Raw genomic sequence first — 25,116 nt, 5'->3', positions numbered from 1 at the left:
CCAGATCATGCAGGATCAAGGTGGGAACTTTGAATTTTATTCCAGTTATGATAGGAAGCCACTGGGTAGGACTTGAGCTAGAGTGACATATCCACCCAGTGCCACAGTAACTATAGTCATACTGATGTGTCTTTGAATTGTTGAAAATCTGTATGATAGATATGCAGACCTAGTGATACCCGACTTTTATTGAGTATTTATTGCAGGCATACCTCATTTTATTGCACTTCACTTTATCACACTTCATAGGCACTGCATTTTTATTTTTTCAACAAATTGAAAGTTTGTTGGCAATTCTGTGTAGAGCAAATCTGTTGGTGCCATTTTTTCCACCAGCATTTGCTCACTTCGTGTCTCTGTGTCATATTTTGGTAATTCTCCCAATATTTCACACTTTTTCATTATTATTATATTTGTCGTCATCGATCTGTGGTCAGTGACCATTGATATTACTACTACCACTCACTGAAGGCTCAGATGATGGTTAGCATTTTTTAGCAATAAACTATTTTTTAATTAAGGTATGTACATTGTTTTTTAAACAATGCTATAGCACACTTAATAGACCACAGTATAGTATAAACATAAACATAACCTTTAAATGCACTGGAAACCAAAATAGTCATGTGACTCACTTTATAGCGATACTCACTTTATTGCAGTGGTCTGGAACCAGACCTGCAGTGTCTCCGAGATATGCCTGTATATGCCAAGCTCTCTTCTAAGTATATAGATTGTCTCATTTAAACATGCTATGAGGTAGCTACTTATACCAGTTACTCCCATTTTACAGGTGAGTAAACCAAGACTCAGAGTAATTTGCCCAAGGTCCTCAGCAAGAAAGTGGTAAAGTCTAAGGAATCGAACCTAGGCTGTCTTCTATTCTCATGCGTGTTATCAGAGTTTATGCTAGTTATTAACTTATTGGTTAAGGCATAGTTGTAGTAAGCAGTTTTTACTAGGTGCGTAAATGTGCTAAATAAAATGCATGTATTGAAGCCCTTATGCAGGAAACCAAACGCAGTGAAAACTTTAAATCAGGCTTTTTGGTTTTGTTTAAATGATGTTAATTTTAAATACTTTCATTGAATAGTTACATAATACAAGTGAATTTTAAGTCTCCATCCTTGAGATAATAGGAGACATTTAACTTAATTGAGTTTGAATCACTAATAACATTATAATAGTTGAACTTTTTATTAACTCAAACTTTTCTCTTAGCCAGTTCGCAACTTTTATTAGCTTATTAATAACGCTGTAATTTAATAATTCAATGAATGTGAATAATTATTATATTTAGAAAAATACATGAGATCACCCTGATCTGAGCTCTATTTTTTTTTATTCTTTTTTTTTTTTTACATCTTTATTGGAATATATTTGCTTTACAATGGTGTGTTACTTTATGCTTTATAACAAACTGAATCAGCTATACATATACATATATCCCCATATCTCGTCCCTCTTGCATCTTCCTCTCACCCTCCCTATCGCACCCATTAGGTTGTCACAGAGCCCCGAGCTCATCTCCCTGTGCTATGTGGCTGCTTCCCACTAGCTATCTATTTTTACATTTGGTAGAGTATATATGTCCATGCCACTCTCTCACTTCGTCCCAGCTAACCCTTCCCCGTGTCCTCAAGTCCACTCTTATGTCTGTGTCTTTATTCCTGTCCTGCCCCTAAGTTCTTCAGAACCATTTTCTTTCTTTTTTTTTTTAGATTCCACATATATGTGTTAGCATATTGCATTTGTTTTTCTCTTTCTGACTTGCTTCATTCTGTATGACAGTCTCTAGGTCCATCCACCTCACTACAAATAACTCCATTTACTCTTTTTTTTTTTTTTTTGCGGTATGCGGGCCTCCCACCGCCGTGGCCTGCCCCCACGCAGCCGTGGACCACAGGCTTCTGACGCGCAGGCCCAGATCCCCCCGGACCAGGGCACGAACCTGCGTCCCCCGCATCGGCAGGCGGACTCCCAACCACTGTGCCACCAGGGAAGCCCCGTTTTTTTTTTAACGTCTTAGTTGGAGTATAATTGCTTTACAATGGTGTGTTAATTTCTGCTTTACTTCATTCTGTATGACAGACTTTAGGTCCACCCACCTCATTATAAATAACTCAATTTCGTTTCTTTTTATGGCTGAGTAATATTCCACTGTATATGTGTGCCACATCTTTATCTTTTCATATCTCAATGGACACTTAGGTTGCTTCCGTGTCCTGGCTGTTGTAAATAGAGCTGCAGTGAAAATTGTGGCACATGACTATTTTTGAATTATGGTTTTCTCAGGGTATATGCCCAGTAGTGGGATTGCTGGATCATGTGGTAGTTTTATTTTTAATTTTTTAAGGAACCTCCATGCTATTCTCCATAGTGGCTATATCATTTCACATTCCTACCAACAGTGCAAGAGGGTTCCTTTTTCTCCACACTCTCTCCAGCATTTATTGTTTGTAGATTTTTTGATGATGGCCATTCTGACTGGTGTGAGGTGATACCTCATTGTAGCTTTGATTTGCATTTCGCTAATGATTAGTGATGTTGAACATTGTTTCATGTGTTTGTTGACAATCTGTATATCTTCTTTGGAGAAATGTCTGTTTAGGTCTTCTGCCCATTTTTGGATTGGGTTGTTTGCTTTTTTGATATTGAGCTGCATGAGCTGCTTGTAAATTTTGGAGATTAATCCATTGTCAGTTGCTTCATTTGCAAATATTTTCTCCCAGTCTGAGGGCTGTCTTTTCGTTTTCTTTATGTTTTTCTTTGCTGTGCAAAAGCTTTTAAGTTTCATTAGGTCCCATTTGTTTGTTCTTGTTTTTATTTACAGTTCTCTAGGAGGTGGGTCAAAAAGGATCTTCCTGTGATTTATGTCATAGAGTGTTCTGCCTATGTTTTCCTGTAAGAGATTTATAGTCTCTGGCCTTACATTTAGGTTTTTAATCCATTTTGAGTTTATTTTTGTGTGTGGTGTTAGGGAGTGTTCTAATTTCATTCTTTTACTTGTAGCTGTCCAGTTTTCCCAGCACCACTTATTGAAGAGACTGTTGTTCTCCATGGTATATTTTTGCCGCCTTTAGCAAAGATAAGGTGACCATATGTGCATGGGTTGACCTCTGGGCTTTCTATTCTATTCCATTGAGCTATGTTTCTGTTTTTGTGCCAGTACCATAGTGTCTTGATTACTGTAGCTTTGTAGTATAGTCTGAAGTCTGGGAGCCTGATTCCTCCAGCTCCGTTTTTCTTTCTCAACGTTGCTTTAGCAATTCGGGGTCTTTTGTGTTTCCATACAGATTGTGAAATTTTTTGTTCTAGTTCTGTGAAAAATGCCATTGGTAGTTTGATAGGGATTGCATTGAATCTGTGGATTGCTTTGGGTAGTATAATCAGTTTCACAATGTTGATTCTTCCATTCCAAGAACATGGCATATGTCTCTATCTCTTTGTATCATCTTTAATTTCTTTCATCAGTGTCCTATAGTTTTCTGCATACAGGTCTTTTGTCTCCCTAGGTAGGTTTATTCCTAGGTACTTTATTCTTTTTGTTGCAGTGGTAAATGGGAGTGTTTCCTTAATTTCTCTTTCAGATTTTTTATCACTAGTGCATAGGAATGAAAGAGATTTCTGTGCATTAATTATGTATCCTGCAATTTTACCAAATTCATTGATTAGCTCTAGTAGTTTTCTGGTGGCATCTTTAGGATTCTCTATATATAGTATCATGTCATCTGCAAACAGTGACAGTTTTACTTCTTCTTTTGCAATTTGGATTCCTGTTATTTCTTTTTTCTTCTCTGATTGCTGTGGCTAAAACTTCCAAAACTATGTTGAATAATAGTGGTGAGAGTGGACAGCCTCATCTTGTTCCTGATCTTAGAGGAAATGGTTTCAGTTTTTCAGCATTGAGAACAATGTTGGCTGTGGGTTTGTCATATATGGCCTTTATTTGTTGAGGTAAGTTCCCTCTATGCCTACTTTCTGGAGGGTTTTTATCATAAATGGGTGTTGAATTATGTCGAAAGCTTTCTCTGCATCTATTGAGATGATCATATGATTTTTCTGTTTCAATTTGTTAATATGGTGTATCACATTGTTTGATATGCATATATTGAGAATCCTTGCATCTCTGGGATAAACCCCACTTGATCATGGTGTATGATCCTTTGGTGTGATGTTGGATTCTGTTTGCTAGTATTGTGTTGAGGATTTTTGCATCTGTGTTCTTTAGTGATATCGGCCTGTAGTTTTCTTTTTTTTGTGGCATCTTTGTCTGGTTTTGGTATCAGGGTTATTATGGCCTCATAGAATGAGTTTGGGAGTATCCCTCCCTTTGCTGTATTTTGGACAAGTTTGAGAAGGATAGGTGTTAGGTCTTCTCTAAATGTTTGATAGAATTTGCCCGTGAAGCCATCTGGTCCTGGGCTTCTGTTTGTTGGAAGATTTTTAATCACAGTTTCAATTTCAGTGCTTGTGATTCGTCTCTTCATGTTTTCTCTTCCTTCCTGGTTCAGTCTCAGGAGGTTGTGCTTTTCTAAGAATTTGTCCATTTCTTCCAGGTTGTCCATTTTATTGGCATATAGTTGCTTGTAGTAATACCTCATGATCCTTTGTATTTCTGCAGTGTCGGTTGTTACTTCTCCTTTTTCATTTCTAATTCTGTTGATTTGAGTCTTCTGCATTTATTTCTTGATGAGTCTGGCTAGTGGTTTATCAATGTTGTTTATCTTCTCAAAGAAACTGCTTTTAGTTTTATTGATCTGTGTTATCGTTTCCTTCATTTCTTTTTCATTTATTTCTGATCTGATCTTTGTGATTTCCTTCCTTCTGCTAACTTTGGGGTGTTTTTGTTCTTCTTTCTCTAATTGCTTTAGGTGTAACTTTAGATTGTTTATTTGAGGTGTTTCTTGTTTCTTAAGGTAGGATTGTATTGCTATAAACTTCCCTCCTAGAACTGCTTTTGCTGCATCCCATAGGTTTTGGGTCGTCGTGTTTTCATTGTCATTTGTGTCTAGGTATTTTTTGATTTCCTCTGATTTCTTCAGTGATCTCTTGGTTATTCAGCAGTGTATTGTTTAGCCTCCATGTGTTTGTATTTGTAAACAAACAAATCTGTAAAAAAATACAGATTTTTTCCTGTAATTAATGTCTAGTCTCATAGTGTTGTGGTCAGAAAAGATACTTGATACCATTTCGGTTTCTTGAATTTACCGAGGTTTTATTTGTGACCCAAGGTATGATCTGTCCTGGACAGTGTTCCATGAGCACTTGAGAGGAAAGTGTATTTTGTTGTTTTTGGATGGAATGTCCTATAAATATCAATTAAATCCATCTTGTTTAATGTATCATTTAAAGCTTGTGTTTCCTTATTTATTTTCATTTTGGATGATCTGTCCATTGGTGAAAGTGGGGTGTTAAAGTCCCCTACTATGACTGTGTTACTGTCGACTTCTCCCTTTTATGGCTGTCAGCATTTGCCGTATGTATTGAGGTGCTCCTATGTTGGGTGCGTAAATATTTACAGTATTATATACTCTCCTTGGTTTGATCCCTTGATCATTATGTAGTTTCCTTCTTTGTCTCTCGTAATAGTCTTTGTGTTAAAGTCTATTTTGTCTGATATGAGAATTGCTTCTCTAGGTTTCTTCTGATTTCCATTTGCCTGGAATATCTTTTTCTATCCCCTCACTTTCAGTCTGTATGTGTCCCTAGGTCTGAAGTGGGTCTCTTGTAGACAGCATATATACAGGTCTTGTTTTTGTATCCATTCAACCAGTGTATGTCTTTTGGTTGGAGCATTTAATCCATTTACATTTAATGTAATGATCGATATATATGTTCCTATTACCATTTTTTAAATTGTTTTGGGTTTGTTACTGTAGGTCTTTTCCTTCTCTTGTGTTTCCTGCCTAAAGAAGTTCCTTTAGCATTTGTAGTAAAGCTGGTTTGGTGGTGCTGAATTCTCTTAGCTTTTGATTGTCTTTAAAAGTTTTAATTTCTCCATTGAATCTGAATGAGATCCTTGCTGGGTAGAGTAATCTTGGTTGTAGGTTTTTCCCTTTCATCACTTTAAATATTTCCTGCTCCTTCCTTGTGGCTTGCAGAGATCTGCTGTTAAGCTTATGGGGATTCCCTTGTATGTTATTTGTTGCTTTTCCCTTGCTGCTTTTTTCTTTTTTTTTTTCTTTTTGCGGTACGCGGGCCTCTCACTGTTGTGGCCTCTCCCATTGCAGAGCACAGACTCCGGACGCGCAGGCTCAGCGGCCACGGCTCACAGGCCCAGCCGCTCCGTGGCATGTGGCATCTTCCCGGACCGGGGCACGAACCCGTGTCCCCTGCATCGGCAGGCGGACTCTCAACCACTGCGCCACCAGGGAAACCCTCCCTTGCTGCTTTTAATAGTTTTTCTTTGTATTTAATTTTTGATAGTTTGATTAACGTGTGTTGGCGTATTTCTCCTTGGATTTATCCTGTATGTCACTCTCTGTGCTTCCTGGACTTGATTGACTCTTTCCTTTCCCATATTAGGGAAGTTTTCAACTATAATCTCATCAAATATTTTCTCAGTCCCCTTCTTTTTCTCTTCTTCTTCTGGGACCCCTATAATTCGAATGTTGGTGCATTTAATGTTGTCCCAGAGGTCTCTGAGGCTGTCCTCAATTCTTTTCCTTTTTTCTTTATTCTGCTCTGCAGTAGTTATTTCCACTGTTTTATCTTCCAGGTCACTTATCCTTTCTTCTTCCTCAGTTATTGATTCTCTAATAGAATAGTTATTGATTCTTGCTAATAGCTAATCAATGCTATTGATTTCTTCTAGAGCATTTTTAGTTTCATTTATTGTGTTGTTCATCATTGTTTGTTTGCTCTTTAGTTCTTCTAGGTCCTTGTTAAATGTTTCTTGTATTTTCTGCATTCTGTATCCAAGATTTTTTATCATCTTTACTGTCATTACTCTGAATTCTTTCTCAGGTAGAATCCCTATTTCCTCTTCATTTGTTAGGTCTGGTGGGTTTTTATCTTGCTCCTTCATCTGCTGTGTGTTTTCCTGTCTTCTCATTTTGCTTATCTTACTGTGTTTGGGGCTCTTTTTCACAGGCTGCAGGTTCGTAGTTCTCATTGTTTTTGGTGTCTGCCCCTAGTAGCTAAGGTTGGTTCAGTGGGTTGTGTAGGTTTCCTGGTGGAGGGGACTGGTGCCTGTGTTCTGATGAATGAGGCTGGATCTTGTCTTTCTGGTGGGCAGAACCGCGTCTGGTGGTGTGTTTTGGGTGTCTGTGACCTTATTATGTTTTTAGGCAGCCTCTCTGCTAATGTGTGGGGTTGTGTTCTTGTCTTGCTAGTTGTTTGGCGTAGGGTGTCCAGCACTGTAGGTTGCTGGTCGTTCAGTGGAGCTGGGTCCTAACGTTTTGATGGAGATCTCTGGGAGAGCTTTCACCGTTTGATATTACGTGTGTCTGGGAGGTCTCTGGTTGACCAGTGTCCTGAACTTGGCTTTCCCAACTCTGAGGCTCAGGCCTGACACCCATCTGGATCACCAAGACCCTGTCAACCACATGGCCAGGTACGTGGGCAGTTTCTTGCCTTTTGGGAAGTCTGAGGTCTTCTGCCAGCATTCAGTAGGTGTTCTATAGGAGTTGTTCTACGTGTAGATGTATTTCTGATGTATTTGTGGGGAGGAAGGTGATCTCCATATCTTACTTCTCTTTCATCTGGAAGGTCCCTTGAGCCCTATTTTTTTTTTTTTTTTTTTTTTTGTTTGTGGTACGCGGGCCTCTCACTGTTGTGGCCTCTCCCGTTGCAGAGCACAGGCTCCGAACGCACAGGCTCAGCGGCCATGGCTCACGGGCCTAGCCACTCACGGCATGTGGGATCTTCCAGGACTGGGCCACAAACCCGTGTCCCCTGCATCGGTAGGCTGGCTCTCAACCACTGCGCCACCAGGGAAGCCCAAGCCCTAGTTTTAAATGTACAGCACAGAATCCCCATGGACACAATTCTTGAGAATTATATTGGCTGTCCACTCAAGTATGTGCCATGCTCATTATCAAGAATCATCACTAGGAGATTCTACTTAGTCTTCATACATTCCCCAAATAAGTTTGCTATGTTCCCATAGAAGTAATGTTGTAAATGATGGTTACGTATCTAAGATGGCCCACAAAAGCTCATCAACCCCTTTAGCAGATGACCAAGTTTAGCCTGAGCTTATTCAGAGTATGGAGGGGCAATGCTGGGTAAGGTCGTAGTGGAAGAAGGAAGCCAGTTCCCTGGTATGAGGAAGAGGTGATTCCAACACCAGTGGATCCTTGGCTTCCCTGGCTACAGTGCAAGAAGATTCTGGCCAGTAGGGCAAGTGTCAGCCCAGAGGAGGTCTGGAGCAGCAAGAGTTCATGAGTGCCAGAGGTGAGGTGACCAGGGGGAAATTATATCCAAGAATTATATCTTTTAGTTTTACTTTTTAAATAGTTATAACACCCAAGTTACTACTTCTGTGTTAATAAGTGAGGGCCTATCTGTATTTGAAGTTAGTAACCAAGTCTGATCTTGGCCTTTTTTTTTTTTTTTTTTTTTTTGCGGTACACGGGCCTCTCACTGTTGTGGGCTCTCCCGTTGCGGAGCACAGGTTCTGGATGCGCAGGCTCAGTTGCCATGGCTCACGGGCCCAGCCGCTCTGCGGCATGTGGGATCTTCCCGGAATGGGGCACAAACCCGTGTCCCATACATTGGCAGGCGGACTCCCAACCACTGCGCCACCAGGGAAGCCCTGATCTTGGCTTTTATGGTTTCACTAAGCTAATTTTTAAAAGCATATAGTATGGGTGTCCCTCTGTGTGTGAACTATAATTTCTCTTGAATGCCATTATTCTCTTACACCCATTCTATAAGGAGGGACCTCAGCAAATGCTTAAAACCCCTAACATGAAAGACTGGTTTTGTGTATCCCTGATGCTGGATGTGCCAATATTGTTTGGAGGGATTTTACATGAATAAATTGACAGTAACTGTATTGTATGTGGCTCTAAAGTCATATATAAATCAGTCCTTTAAAAATTAAGTTCCGGAAGAGGTTGGAATGAACATCTTAGCTATAAAGCATGTCCCTTTATTTTATAACCATTCCAATTTTATTAGCTTGGTAATGACCTTTTATTTTTCATTCTTTTTTAAGTTCCGCATCTCAGCACAACTTGGCCTAAAACTGTCTCAGGGTAGTAGAAACTTTTCCTCAGACTCTGGCAAGTGAAGGTCCAAACGAAAGTTGAAGTTTATTGCTTTAAAATAATGCCACAAGTCTGAAAACACATTGCGGGTGCTACATTGACCCTAGTGGAGACTATAGCTCCTCTGGTAAACTCCATTCTGCAGAAAAACACTGTGGAGGGAAAAAAATAAAGGGATGGATGGGATTTTGTGGAGGTCATTGTTTCCATTTAATCCAGAAGTCATTTGCCTCACAAAGCACTAATTGACATGTGATAAGAGCTTCCTGAATAGGCTGTGAAGACACAAGAATAAAAGGGATTGGTACCAACTGTGATCAAAAAGCCCAGTGTCTGTTTCTTAATGAGCAGAAATGTCACACTGTAAGCTTGCACTTAGAAGATAATTCTGGTGACTACAACTCACATTTTAGAAGTTAAATTTCTTTTTCACAAAATAGATCTCCTTTCAACAGAATTCAAATATTTACCTCCTCCTACCCCCAGAAAATCTGTCTGCCTTCCTGTCTGTCTATCTATAATACCTACCTACCTGTCTATCTCTAGAGCCCTCTGCTGGAAGCATGGAGCATGTATATTCATTATACCTCAGATCTTGCTATTTGGAGAAATATGGTAGCACTAGAACAGATAAATATGTTTTCTTGGCATAGCTTTGCATGTTTGCACCAGTCTCAGAGCAAGAGGCTTCCATAATTAATTTTTTGTTCAGATCTTAAATGGTCACCAACACAACTGTATCATTTGATGAGGTAGAACAAAATACCATTAACAAAAAATTGATAGTGACTGAAATGAGGAGAAACCTACTGATAGGATGCATGCATTAGAATGTCTGAATGATCGGGAAGTCTTTTACCTTGATTTACATACTGAATTCATTTATTTATATTTTACCTTATTCCAGAAAGGATAATAGAGTGTGTGAACAGAAATGCTTATTGCTAGTGAATGGCCTTTCAGTGAAATTTTAAATGGAATGTTACCTGTCCCTGAGAACCAACAATCTGAGAAAAAATGAGGTTGGAATTGAAGACAGCTTATCTATGAGGTTGGGTCTCTTGCTGTTATATAATTTCAGAATCAATCTTAAGAAAATGTAGGCAGTTTGACACGATGGCTATAAAGAGCACTCGTGTTTTCAAAAGTGAGACAGTATTAAATAGCAGTGCTAGTTGAAAATCTCAGGGCTAGAATATTCAGTAAATCTTGAAAAGCTGTATCCTGTTCCACTGGTGTGAAACAGTCCATTCCTTGTGAGCGAATTTCTACACTATAAGTCATAGCAGTTTGGGATTAATTTGGAGAGCTCAAGATTTCTGGTTTAAAATTGCACCTGGCAAGTACCTAACACACAATTTCCCACTAAAGTACGTTTTGTTTTTTTTTTTTTTTTGCGGTATGCGGGCCCCTCACGTTTGTGGCCTCTCCCGCCACGCAGCATAGGCTCCGAACACGCAGGCTCAGCGGCCATGGTTCACGGGCCCAGCCGCTCTGCGGCATGTGGGATCTTCCCAGACCGGGGCACGAACCCGTGTCCCCTGCATCGACAGGCGGATTCTCAACCACTGCACCACCAGGGAAGTCCTAAAGTACTTTTTAAAAGTGATAAAACTTCACAATAACAGAGAAAAATAGAACTGAGGTCTTCCTTTGTCAAGAATCTAGAAAAAAATTTCACTAACTTTAGGCGCAAGAGAGTGTTGGGTTTACTTTATTTGAGACCTACCCGAGATTTATTAGGAAACCACTTTTATCTTTCTCTTACCATCTTACTAATGATTCAAAAAAGCAAGATTTACAGCAGTTAGAAAATTGGGCATGTTTCCTTTACTGCCTCTGCTTTTTGCTGCACCATGATATTATCCTCCACCCCCTGTCAACACAGGTCCTTCCACAGCCATTCAGAGTTTGGATCCGAGAAATTCCTGAGCAGGAAGTCGGTGGGCTTTGGTGAGACACTGCTGCATCCAGGAAGTATATTATATCAGCACTCTTGGTGGGATGGGTACAAGAGCATCCTGCTTCCTGTACTGCAGTTCATCTCATGCATTTGTCCGCCAAGGTGGACAGCAGAAGTTCAGTCCACTGCAGCCAGTGCTGGATGCTGGAGTTTAACTAGAAATTATAGACACCAGCCCGCCATTTGTCCAGTGACCTAAGGCAGGAGTTCAGCTGGAAAATCAGTGGACAGCGAGTAAAATCAGTGATGGTCCACACATCCTGCTTCACTGCAGAATTCTTCCTGTGGTTTCACAGTATATGAATACCAATGGCAAGTTAACATTATACCTACGGAAGAATACTGCAGAACAGAACAGAGTTATCCTTCTGAAAACTCAGAAGAACACAGCTTAAAAATACAGAACAAAGGAGTTTGGAAAATTATGTTCATTCTCTAGAGAATGCAAGGGGATAGACTATGAAAGCAGGGCAAGAAAGCCATGATAGAGTGCAGGCTAAGATTAAAAGGAAGGAAGTTGGAAAGGAGATGGATGAAGCAAGGAACTATAAGAACAACTAAAAATGCAATGGCATCATTAAAATTGCCCTTGAGATCACAGAGAGCAAAAGTGAGATGGTAAATGAATGTTCCATTCAGGGCTATGAAAGACTAACGTGAGGAGTTCACTCCCAGAAGGCAGAAGAGAAGGACAGAGAGAGAGAAATGAAGAGATAAGGGGACAGGTGTCTTTACAGAGAACAGCAAGGGAACTTAAGCCTTGTAGTTGTTCCTTAGAATTAGAACTAGAAGAGGAGAAATTAACAAAAACATAATGGAAGAAAAATTTCCCAAGCCAAAAAAGTTTGTGCATATCAGAAGGATTTACCATATTGCATTTAAAATTGGGAGAAAGAGGCCCTAACTATATAAATCTGGGCAACTTGTCCCCTGCATCGGCAGGCGGAGACTCTCAACCACTGCGCCACCAGGGAAGCCCTGGGCAACATTTTTTAATGAAAAGTATAATCTGTGTATCCCCAAGCTTCCCCATCACATAGGTACAAATGAGAACATATTATTCTTTAACAATTCTTCTTTAATAATAACTTACCCCTGAAGTCTTATGGCTCTATGGCCTCACTGTCTAAGAAGCAGAACCTCAACTGAACTTTTTAGGTTACTATCTCTCCCATGTCTCTGGAAGAGGCCCTGTCCCAGTCTTGGTCCTGGCCGGCATCTCTACCATTGCTTGGCTCACAGATTCTCAGTACCACAGAAAACAGCCCAGGCCAGCCACTGCTGAGTTCATCCTGTGGCTTTAGGATCCTGATGTTCCTCAGGCAGCTACAGCCACTGTCCTGTGTCTTCCAGCCACGACTCTCCGTGTTGGTGCCCTACCCACAGTGTGAATCCAGCTCTTCCCTTTTTTATGGAAGGCTTAGCAATGGTGGAGTAATATTTAAACTCAGAGAAAATCAGTTGTGGCTACCAGATAAATTGTCTTTCAGAGCCTAAAACCCAGTCCCAAGTGCAACATCAAGGGACCCCTTTAAGAATCACTTCCCTCCTTAGCTCATTTTCAGACACCCAGTGGTCAAGACTACTTTTCTTCCATTTTCTAGGAGTTCTTCTAAGTTTATGTCATGGTCTCCTGGGATGCCAAAGCTCAGGTCTTAAAGTCCCCAGGTAAGGAAGGAGTTCCCTCTTCCTTCCATGCTAAGGGCTTTCCCTCAAGCCTTCCTTTCATATCTCAGAATCTGCCTTTTCCTGTAAGGATCCAGGGGCATAGTCACTGTCTTCGTAGAAGTCTACTCTGGCTATCCTCAAGGATGTGCCCTTCCCCTGTTATGTAAAAGGGACAAACTCATCAGAGCACAGCAGAGCAACAATAGCACAAAGATATACATGTTCTTACATTGTCCTACTACAAATTATAAAGAGAGAACAGACCCTGTTGTGTCTAACACTTCTCTAAGTATGGGTGGCTCAATCCTCACATATGAGCTTCGTCAACTGTACTGGTTAGTTAGGTGCTACGCCTACACAGGTGCTTTTCTGCAAGACGTTTCCAAGAAGAAAGCTTCTCCCCAGCATGTGGGCTGGGAGTGGGAACTCAGCCCTGGGATCATGACCTCCCCTCCACATTTTACTCCAAACGTCACGGCCCTTGACATACATAAAAGGTCATGGCTTTCTGTCCCAGCACCCACTACATCTCCACATGTTCTTAGGCGAGATATCCTTATACATGAGGATAAAGATGTGTTTTAGACCCTATAGGCTTCCAGGCAAGAGATTTTCATTTTTACAAAGTAAAAGTATCAGTCATTATCTACCTAGATTTCTGGAATTCAGTGCTTTGAAGAATGGGATCACATAGTTGATTCAAGAATTGAATACTCACGAAGATGTCTTTTATGCAAAAAGTCAACACAAAGGTATCCTCTGATATACAATAGCTGTAAGAAGATTACACCACTGTATCCTTCTTAAAAATCAAATACAGGCGCCTGCGCTTTGAGCGGCGGCGGTGGCGAAGAGCGCTCGGGCGGAGCACTCTGCTTTCCTGGGCGGCCCCGCCTTCTGCTCGGCCCCGCTGGCTTCTCCCCATACTGCCCTCAGCCCGCGCGCCAGCTGGCTCCGTTATGGCAGCCCGCAGCCCCAGCGTCGTGGTTAATGATGATGAGCCAGGTTATGACCCAGATGTATATGGTATACCTAATCGTTTATGCTGAGGATTTGGAAAAGGTGTTTATTCTTCATGCACTAATTATGGACAGGAACGAACAGCTGGCTCAAGATGTGATGAAGGAGATGGGAGGCCATCACATCGTGGCCCTCTGTGCTCAAGCGGGGCTATAAATTCTTTGCTGAGCTGCTGGATTACATCAAAGCACTGAAGAGAAATACTGACAGATTTATACCTATGACTGTAGATTTTAGTAGACTGAAGAGCTACTGTAATGACCAGTCAACAGGTGACATAAAAGTAATTGGTGGAGATGATCTCTCAACTTTAACTGGAAAGAATGTCTTGATTGTTGAAGATATAATTGACACTGGCAGAACAGTGCAAACCTTGCTTTCCTTGGTCAAGCAGCATAATCCAAAGATGCTCAAGGTTGCAAGCTTGCCTGTTAAAAGGACCTCTCAAAGTGTTGCATGTAGACCAGACTTCGTTGGATTTAAAATTCCAGACAGGTTTGTTGTAGGATATGCCCTTGACTATAATGACTACTTCAAGGATTTGAATCGTGTTTGTGTCATTAGCGAAACTGGAAAAGGAAAATACGAAGCCTAAGATGAGAGTTCAAGTTGAGTTTGGAAACATCTGGAGTCCCAGTGAATCACCAGGAAAATTATCAGATGTTCTAGTTCTGTGGCCAGCTGCTTAGTAGAGCTTGTTACATGTATCTTCTAAGAATTTCATCCGTTTTGTATTTTAGAAAGGTCAGTTGCTGCATTCCCGAGCTCTTCATTTGCACTATGAGCCTATAGACTATCAGTTCCCTTTGGGTGGATCGTTGTTTGACTTGTGAATGAAAAATCTCTTAAACCACACCACTACTGAATGACAATATTGAAATTGTATCTGTAAGAAACATTGAAAGAGAAGAATGTATTAGTTTTTTAATTGGTATTTTAATTTTTATATATTCAGGAAAGAACAGAAGTGATTGAATATTGTTAATTATACCACTGTGTGTTTAGAAAAGAAGCAGTCAGTTTCATATCAGTGACAGCATTTAGAGGTATCTTTATGTTGGATAAACCATATGTCCTGGAGTTATTTTAGTAGGTTTCAGTAGTATTAACTGTATTTTCCCGCTTGTTCAGATTATTTCGGCGAATCTTTGTCAACAGTTCCTTTTAAATACAGGTCAATAAGTTCTAAAAACCTGCCACTTTTTGAAGTCTTCAGTGTAAAAATCCTTAAAATAAAGGCTGTCTCTTTAAAAGAAAAAAACCAAATACACACGCATCAACTATGCAGAGGAAAAAGCTGGAAGGAAACATAAAAATATTTACAGTGGTTGCTTCAGTGATTTTTATTCTGCTTCTTTATTTTTCTTTGTATTTTCCAAAATTTCCTGAAAAACATTCATTGCTATTTTAACCTCTGAAAAGTAAAATATGCATTGGGAAAATTCAAACTAAAGAGCATCTGTAAGGGATAATAAAGAAAAAAAATTATGGAAAATCTGCAAGGGACAAAAACATGCTAGGAATTGTGTTCCCAGCTAATATACTAAACCTCAGTGTAGAAAATGGAGGGAGAAGTATGCTCTTTAAAAAAATGCCATCTCTTGCTATAAATATGTAAGTACTATATAAAAGGTAAAATACTATATAAATAATATGTTTGCCAGTGTTTCACATTCAAATGAAAGACTTCACATGCCCAGTGAATGAAGCTAATCCCTAAAATAATTTTTTTTTTTTTTTTTTTTTTGCGGTACGTGGGCCTCTCACTGTTGTGGCCTCTCCCGTTGCGGAGCACAGGCTCCGGATGCGCAGGCTCAGCAGCCATGGCTCACGGGCCCAACCGCTCCACATCATGTGGGATCTTCCCGGTCTGGGGCACGAACCCATGTCCCCTGCATTGGCAGGCGGACTCTCAACCACTGCGCCACCAGGGAAGCCCTAAAATAATACTTTTAATCTTTTGAAAGGCTGGTGACAATCAGAAAGGAAATTCTACACTTGTGTACCACTTTTTTCTCTTCATAGCATTTTTACCTAAGGTTTCTTGTTTTGTTCATAGGTCGAGCAATATCATAATGTCATTTTCCATGGCCCAGAAGGAAGCTTGCAAGACTACATAGCCCATCAGCTTGCACTCTGCATGAAGGTATGGATCACTCACGTACCCTCTCCTTTTCTCTGAAAACACAAAAGCGTATAGAACTAATCACTCTCTTATCACAGCACAGACAAATGGCTGCAGGATTCCCCTGCGAAATAGTGAGAGCTGAAGTGGATACTGGTTTCTCCAAGGACCAGCTAGTAGATCTGTTCATCAGTAGCGGTAAGACCATCTCAGCAAACTGAATTGTGATAACCGAAAGGCATGCCCTTCAAGTAAGCCATTATACGGAAATAAATGTTGTTGCTTGGGGATCAATTTAAGTTGGCTTTTCAGTTATGGGGCAGCTGCGGGATGAAAACTGGGAACCCAGGTGAGCACTTGCAAAAAATTATTTTCATGTACATACCGTTGCATCTATTGCACATCCTATATTTTTCTTCTTTTGTTTATAAATTATCTGTTGGGAGCTTACTACATAACTGGCACTAGAGGATACCAGGGGAGGGGGTGGTGGGAGCAGTCCGCCTTAGCAGAACTAAGCATTGCATTGTTGGTGCAGTTTAGAATTGCACGGTGATAATAAGGAGATAGGTTTTTAATAAATGTTATTATTATTCATAAATTCTCTGCAACGAAAGCACCCTATTGCTGCGCCTGGGTGCACTTCTTTCTCCACGTCATTCTTACTATGCCATTGGCTGGCACTTCGCTGAACACATGACACGCATTAATTAACTCATTTAATCTCCACAACAGCCCTATGCAAGTTGGTATTATCTCCATTTCAAAGGTGAGGAAAACAGGTGTAGAGAGTTTCAGTAACTTACCACAACTACCTAGTGGCAGAACCGTGATTAAACATGTTTATTAATAAAAGTTTTCATAAATTTTCTATCTTAGGCTCCAGAGCATAACACCCCAAGCTTCAGCACAGGTGGAGTTAGTGTAACTCTGCATGGTATATAGCATGACTAGTGAAGTAAAACTGAAATGGACTAACCTCTGGTCTCCAGAGGCTCAAAACCACAGGGACCCTGGGGAGCGGGTGAAGGAGGGAGCTGTGAGCTGGGTGAAGAAGGGTGAGTTGAAATGTGAATTCAGGTCTCTTTTTTAGGGAGAGGGGTGATTCTTATCTTTGGAGCTGTGATCAAGGGAGATACCTTGTGGCTGGGACAGCTGGTGACCAGGTTGAGGAAGAAGGAAATTACCAGGAGTTCCTAAGTCAAGAAATAAAATTAAGAGGCAGGTTTAGAGGGGAACTGAGGAATCCACAAGCCTAGAAGCACATTTTGGGGACAAGAAAATCCCACCAGAATCTGAATGTTGTTCTAGTACTCAGGTCAGTCTTTGGTCAGAAACTAGTGAGAGTAAGCTACAGAGAAAAGCTGTTTTCTCTGATGATGATACTAACAATAGCTAATGTTTATCAAGCTTTGACTCTGTAAACACCCTGATTTATAAACACTTGAGACAAGAGGTTAAGTACGCTGCAGTGAGGATGCAGCACAGTAGGACTCAAACTAGGCATTCCGGCTTCTCAGCTGGACCCGAGTCACTGCCCACCGCTGCTCCTCAAAAACTCACCTGCCAAAATTTTTTTTTCTCCCCTTAGTTTTATAACAAAAGCCCCCTATGGTTTTCAGCATTCAGTCTTGCTTCATTTCAGAGTAAGAAGTTAAAATATTGTGCTCTCACCCTATCAGAGTAGATAGCAATTAGACTGAATGCTGCTCTAAACTTAGAGAGCTAGAAAAAGAAAAATCTGAGAGCAGTGAATTAGGTCAAGAAGGATGCGAAGGTGACCAACTCAGCATTTCTAAATCCTTGGGGAGCATCTTCTTAGAAAGAACTCTTCTTCCTAATTTCTCAGTTTGGTGAGTCTCTTGGCACCCCACAGTTGGAACTCAGGTCCCCCTGGCAGAATTGAAAACCTAAATGCCCACGGGTGCCAAAAAGCCACATTAAGGGGTGAAGCAGGCTGGTTGGGGCTGGAGGGGAGGGGAGGCCTGTCTCCATCGCCACGAGGGCAGCAGCTCCCAGCTGCGAGCAGCTGAGTGTAGACTCAGTGACGTGAGGTCTTGTGACTTGGAAGAAGCCAGACATCCTGGTTTTTAAGTGAAAATTTGGGAGGTTTTTCTTTCAATGTTTCAATGTTTTCAACTGTCTTAATTTTTAAGCCATGGTAGGACCGTCTAGAACCCCCAGGTCCTCTGAGTCATGGATCCCTCACTCCTGTCCCACAGCCAGTCCATGGTCATGTCCTTCCAGATGGATCTCAGTGTGCCTTTATGCCTCCTTTTACTATATTTTGTCTACTTTCCTGTAAGTGGCTGCTCCGTCTACCTCTTGTGCTCCCTGAACATCCTTCACAGACCGCCAGACACCTGATTAAAAGCGCTCTGTGATTCTTGACTCCCACATGCCCCAGTCACCCACTGAACTACGTCAGTCCCATTCAGGGTCTTCCATTCTAGGACACTGATCCACTTAATTTGCTTATCAGACCCTTTTTAATTTAATTTAATTTTTTGAGATATAATTGAGATACAACATAAAGTAAGTTCAAGGTATACAATTCGTTGATTTTTTTTTTTTTTTTTGCGGTACGCGGGCCTCTCACTGTTGTGGCCTCTCCCATTGCGGAGCACAGGCTCCGGACGCGCAGGCTCAGCGGCCATGGCTCATGGGCCTGGCCGCTCCGCGGTATGTGGGATCTTCCTGGACCGGGGCACGAACCCGTGTCCCCTGCATCGGCAGGCGGACTCTCAACCACTGCACCACCAGGGAAACCCCAATTTGTTGATTTGATACACTTTTATATTGCAAAGTGGTTACCACGGTAGCATTAGCTAACATCTCCATCACATCACGTAATTACCATTCCTTTCTTACAATGAGAACATTTAATATTTACTCTTACCAACTTTCAAGTATACAACAGATACAGTATTAACCCCTGAAACTTATTCGACTTACAGCTGAAAGTTTGTACCCTGTGACTGACATCTCATTTCCCTCACCCTCCAGCCCCTGACAACCACCATTCTACTCTTATTTCATCAGTTTGGCCTTTTTAGATCCTACGTACAAGTGATATCATGCAGTATTTGTCCTTCTCTGTCTGACTTACCTCACTTAACCTAATGCCCTCAAGGTCCAGCCATGTTGTTGCAAGTGGCAGGATTTCCTTTCTTCTCATGGCTGAATTGGCATTACATTGTATATGTATGCCACATTTTCTTTATCCATCCATCTCTTGATGGATAGATTGTTTCCATATTTTGCTCTTGTGAATTATGTTGCAGTGAACACAGGTGTGTGGATAATCTCTTCAAGATCCTGATTTCATTTGCTTGAGATATATACCCAGAAGTGGGATTGCTGGATCATATGGTAGTTCTATTTTTTGTTTTCTTGAGGACCCTCCGTACTGTTTTTCGTAGTGGCTGCACCAATTTATATTCCCACCAACAATGTGAAAGGGTTCCCTTTTCTACACATCCCCACTAACATTTGTTAACTCTTATTGATGATAGCCATTCTAACAGTTATGAAGTGATATTTCGTTGTGGTTTTGATTTACATTTCCCTGATCGTTAGTGACGTTGAACCTGTTTTCCTGTACCTATTGGTCATTTGTATATCTTCTTTGGAATATCTGACCCTTTTTAAAAATAGGCATCTAAGCTCCAGCAGAATACAGTATTTCTTCCTCACATGTCCTTTGCTTTCCTACTCTCCATGTCTTTGTTTATGCTGCAGTGTTCATCTAGAATTACTCTAAAATTTCATCTAGAATAAGCAGACAAACTGCCCCCGCCCCACACACACCCATAACTACTGCATGGCAGGTACTATGTAAAGTACTGTGTGGTACAGGCCTGGTTAAAATAGACATGGAAGCCCCTGTTTAAATACTCTGAGGACACCCCCAAATGAAGGCTTGTCGGAGCCCTCCAGGTATGCCAACTACCTCTGGTGAACTGCAGTAGGCTTTGTTTACCCCTGTGCCCCACCTAACTATAGTTCAAGGCGGTGAGGGTATTATTTGGGCTTTTGTGTTGGTCCACACACATGTTATGAGCTCCTTGAAGGCTAGTAATGTAGCTTATTCTTCCATTCCGCCTTGTACACTGATTGCCAATAATTGTTGAATGAGTGCATGAACCTGATACAAGAAGTAGCATACGCAGAGAAAAAGCGAATGTTAATCATATTTAGTTGTCAGCAAGTGGAAGAACTTGCTAACAGTGGAGGTAGAGAGAAGTAAGATTAGAGAGTGCAGAAGGTGTTGAGACAGTAGTTGATGATAGGGCATAAAAATAGAGTGAATTGGATTTGAAAAAAGGAAGTTTTCAAATGACAGACTGAGGCCAAAAAGTCTCCACTCTACTCTCTTATGTAGGAAATAGTGTAGCATCTCCAAATAGTAAAGGAGTTTTATTCTGTATTGGGCTTAGTAATTTATATGTATGAAATCCCTCTTTCTTTTTTTTAATAACAAAAGTAAGATATAAACACAAGATTCACCTGCTGAGGCCTTGAGGGCAGTTATCCAAGTTAGCACGTGGAGCTTATCATAGATCCCTCATTTGGCTTATTCCCCACGTCTGGTCAGTCCTGAGTTCTTTTGAATCTGCTTCCTATATCTCATCTCCCCCTCCTGCTCTCCAGTCCCCCTACCACCTATCATTTCTTGCTCAAGGGCCTGTGGAGGCCTCATCACTAACCCTTCTTATTTCCTCTGCTTTCGCTCCTTCCACAAGCCCTCTGCAGGTTTCCAGAGGGCTCACCCTAGAATAAAAAACTGCTCATGACAATTTCCTGCTGTTATACTCCAGTGGCTCCAGAATAAGCGCTGAAGGTCTCTGAATGTTATGTCAAGAGCGTTACCGTCTGGCTTTGGATCTTCCCCTTGCTGCTGTCCATCCTCATCTTCTAAAACTCCATCCACTGTCACCATCATTTTCATAGCAGTAGGCCCCACTGCTGCTGACTGGTGGCCAATGAAGAGATCATGGAGAACGGAGAACGTACACTTTGAGTAGATGGGGACACCAGAAGCTTCTGAGCAGTGCCAGGGAATCACAAGTGAGCCAGAGGGAAGGACCGATGGTGTGGTGTCACTTCTTTTGTAGTGCAGAAAGCCCCTAGCAGGGAATTTTCTTTGGTCAAAGGGTGATGGAAAAGGACAGAATGTAGAGAAGGCTGAGGTCTGGATCAGAGAAAAGGAGCTTCTAGGCTGTTCCACTGAAGCTTTTAGAATAATTAGAGGACAGGGATTATGTATCAGCTACTGTCTTGCGTTTTTGTTTTTTACGAAGAAAGTAAACTGATCAAATCATATGACTCCCAAGTGAGGAATATACTGATTCATAAGGTGTTCTAAACTTATTCCTGGTTTCTAACTTTATTTTCTTAAAAAAAAAAAAAAGTTTAAACTACTTACATTCAGCTGGAGGTTAGAACGTTGAACTTTCATCTTCCAATGGGCATAGCACATACATTACCTTATATGTTCCTCTCTACGACTCTGTAGAAGAAAGCCAGTGAAAAGAGACACAGAGAATGAATAAAAGACGTGTATGAGTGAAAAAATACAAGAAGGAAGAGTAGCAGATTTGTTTTTTAATAATTAGCTTTAAGAATCTAAAACTTGGGGCTTCCCTGGTGGCGCAGTGGTTGAGAGTCTGCCTGCTGATGCCGGGGACGTGGGTTCGTGCCCCGGTCTGGGAAGATCCCACATGCCGCGGAGTGGCTGGGCCCGTGAGCCATGGCCGCTGAGCCTGCGCGTCCGGAACCTGTGCTCCGGAACGGGAGAGGCCACAACAGTAAGAGGCCCGCGTAACGCAAAAAAAAAAAAAAAAAAAAAAAGAATCTAAAACTTATATGGAGACTAAAATGGTGCCAGTGAAGAAAAGAATGTAGAACAGAAGATCAGTTCAGAAAGAATGGCGTAGCCCTTATGCAAGCAGTGGGTGTTTTGTTTATTTTAAAATAACATCTTCCTTCTCATATTGACTTTTGTGAGAGACCATTACATCACATGGCTCCATTATTTGGTAAGGAGGGTCTGAACATGTATTAGAATTGGGTCATATTTCTCCTCAGTATAAGGTATTGAGTTAGGTTAGCAAGACAGATACATTTTAAAATTACATGTGACAGTGGTAGTAAAAAAAAAAAAAAATTAAACACTAGATTGGTATTTTAAAATAATACTTAGGATTCCTGAGAGAACGTTCTACTTCAGAAGTAATAAAGATAGAATTACTGTAATCATATGTAATTGAAGGCTACATAAATGAGTTTCTTCCTTGGACCCTGCGTTACCGGAGGCTCTTTGGAGGTCCGTCCCTTGCTTCTCATCTGGACTCAGAGCATCATCCCTGCAGAGCCTTGTTTTAAGTGGACAGTGTAAAAGATGGGCTGCTTCCATCTCCAAAGAGGAGATTATGGACTTGGGGTCACCTTAGATATAAAGGAGTTTGGATTTAACTATAAATGTGATATGTTAATTATTTTTAAGTTAATGAGTCTTGCTGTAGAACTAGCTATCCAGAACTTTTAATACAAGGGTATGAAAAACTGGACTATAGCCCTGAGCCTAGCCAAATGAGTGTCTGATTAAGATTACTGACCTCTGGAGAGGGGCAGAGCTGACATACCTATAAAGTTGGAAGCAGGGGAAAAAAAGGGGTAGATTAGTTTCAGAAATAGGGCTTTGAATTAGCATGGGGCAAAGGGAATCCAAATGGCTGACTTTCCAACAATAGGCCGAAAGGAATCTCTAGCTATAACATGGGGTGAGTGGCCACCTTATGTCTCCATGAACCCTGATCAGAGGCTGAATAATCCTTCAAACCCAAAGGTGTAATGAGTTTCTGTTTCTATGGTTGGTTAATATTTTAGAATTGAAACCATGTTAAATAACTTGAACTAGACATGCTATTTCACAACTAAAATGAAATTTACATTTGGACCAACTTGCTTTAGGTTGTTGAACTTAAGTGGTCAGATGGAGAAGCAGATGTTACTGAAAAAATTGAACATATGAGGCCATCAGCTTGAAGACAAAGCTTTTCACCAAAAAACCCAGTCTGTTTGACCCTGATTGGTACCTCAGAGGAGACCAAGATGAACAAAGATGAGGTGGAAACCCAACCCAACTGTTATGAACAGCACCCCACACCCCTTTTGTGTAGGGCACAAGCTGTCCATTAAATGTGGGGTTAATTAAGTCACTGACAATACAGTCCTTGCTTGTGGACTCAGGAGAATGAGTTTGTGTCTTTCCAAGAGACATCCTGCAGTCCTATAAACTCGTTTATTTCCAGCCTGAATCCTCCCTTGCTGCCTCCATCCTTTTGTCCCAGCCCCTGCTGGACATCTCGAGAGCGATGCCTCACTCATCACTCAGGCCTGAAACATAACCCATCACCACCTCCCCTGCCTCAAGTGTTTTCCTGCTCATGTGCCCTCTGTCTCCATTCACTGCATGGCCTCTTCTCCGGTGGGAACTTCTGAGTTGTCTCTGCTATTCCCTCTCCGCCCCTCTCTCAAGACATCAACCACTGAGCTTTGCTCACTTCATCTCAGACTATCCTTGTGTTCTGTGCCTTGGCCCTGGATGAGGCTCCTGTTACCTCTTGTCCTCACCTCAGCAGGAAGAGCCTGTAGGAGGGACCTGCTGGTCTCTGAGGTCCTGTCTCCACAATTTTATGAATATTTTATATATGTGTAATTTAAAGATCATTTAAGGATTTTAACATTTTGTATTCTGAAATATCCATCTATAAAATACATACTGCCTATTTTTACAGATCAGTGAATAATTTAAAATAAAATTGTCATTTAACCACTGACCAGGTTACAAAATAGAACATTCTCAGCTTCCAGAATGGGCCCATGTGCCCCACCCCTGTTCACAAGGGTCTTCTGTGATAATCATTTCTTTCCTTTTTAAAAATAGTTTTACTATCTATGAATCCCTAAATTATAAGGTTAGTGTTGCCCCTGTTTGAACTTCAAATGATGGCATCATATTGTGTGTAGCCTTTTGTGATTTGTTTCTTAATATATCGTTTGTGACAAGTCTTCATGCAGTTGCTTGTAGCTGTAATTTGTTCACGTTCATATCCATTGTATGAATATACTATCTAGTCTATTGTTGGTAGAGATTCGAGTTGATTCCATTTGGAATCTGTTGTGGAACTAATGTTGGATCATTGTGTCTGTGTATCTTCAACTGTATTCAGTAATGCCAAACTGTTTTCCAGAATCCTGTACTCTCCCAGCAATGTCAGAGCATTCCCATTGTGTCACGTCTTTGCTAACACTTAAATCTTTGCCAGTTTTTGTAAAATCTTTAATCACTGAGTTTCCTTTTTGACCACAGCATGTCTGATCCCAGTGAAACAATCTCCTGCTAACAAGAAAATCATCATCATCTTAGAGAATTTGGAAAAATCTTCATTGTCTGAGTTACTGGGGGACTTTCTGGGACCTCTGGAAAATCGCAGCACTGAAAGCCCTTGTACTTTCCAAAAAGGTAAAGATGGTAGAGAGACCATGCTGAGAAGCAGGCTGCTTTGAGATCCTTCTAATCTTTCTGTTTCCCAGAGCACATGTTATGCTTCATGGTCGTCTTTCTTTCACTTATTTGAACTTGTCCCCTACTGTGGCTTGCTGAGGTTGGACTGTTGCTTTTGGTTTGTTTCAGGAAACAGAACGTCCGAATGTTATTACTTTCATGAGAACTGCTTTTTGTTGGGAACCATTGCCAAGGCCTGTCTCCAGGGCTCCGACTTGCTGGTGCAGCAGCATTTCCGCTGGGTACAGCTGCGGTGGGATGGCGAGCCCATGCAGGGGCTGCTGCAGAGGTTCCTAAGGAGGAAAGTCGTGAATAAGGTAACAAACCACAGGCACAGCCTATTGCTGGGAGAGGGGCCTTTAGTGTCAGGTGACCCAGGCTTGAGCTGTACCACTTACTGTGTGGCTTCCAGCGAGTAAAATTTGGGGATATGCAAGGGTTAAATAGGATAATGCATGTAAAACCCATAGCAGTTTCTGGACTATATTAAGTATTTTAAAAAACAAATAGGTTTTATTTTTTTTATTAACTATTCTCGAGGAGTCTCTCC

General features: G+C 41.1%; 1 protein-coding gene and 1 pseudogene across 2 annotated transcripts in view; both read left to right on the top strand.

The window, feature by feature from the left end:
* The window catches only part of CTTNBP2 (cortactin binding protein 2), a 154,715-nt gene that overhangs the window by 113,485 nt on the left and 16,114 nt on the right, over positions 1 to 25,116 (top strand). For both annotated transcript variants that reach the window (XM_060020788.1, XM_060020789.1), the window contains 4 exons: positions 15,929 to 16,015; positions 16,093 to 16,192; positions 24,372 to 24,524; positions 24,696 to 24,883. In XM_060020788.1, coding sequence (XP_059876771.1) covers positions 15,929 to 16,015; positions 16,093 to 16,192; positions 24,372 to 24,524; positions 24,696 to 24,883 — 528 coding nt within the window. The remainder of the gene's footprint in view (positions 1 to 15,928; positions 16,016 to 16,092; positions 16,193 to 24,371; positions 24,525 to 24,695; positions 24,884 to 25,116) is intronic.
* LOC132430715 (hypoxanthine-guanine phosphoribosyltransferase pseudogene) lies at positions 13,809 to 14,719 on the top strand (annotated as a pseudogene).

Source organism: Delphinus delphis, chromosome 9, assembly GCF_949987515.2.
Source record: "Delphinus delphis chromosome 9, mDelDel1.2, whole genome shotgun sequence".
In the NCBI taxonomy this organism is placed as follows: Eukaryota; Metazoa; Chordata; class Mammalia; order Artiodactyla; family Delphinidae; genus Delphinus; species Delphinus delphis.
The sequence above is the reverse complement of the archived record's forward strand: the minus strand, read 5'-3'. Positions and strand labels throughout refer to the sequence as shown.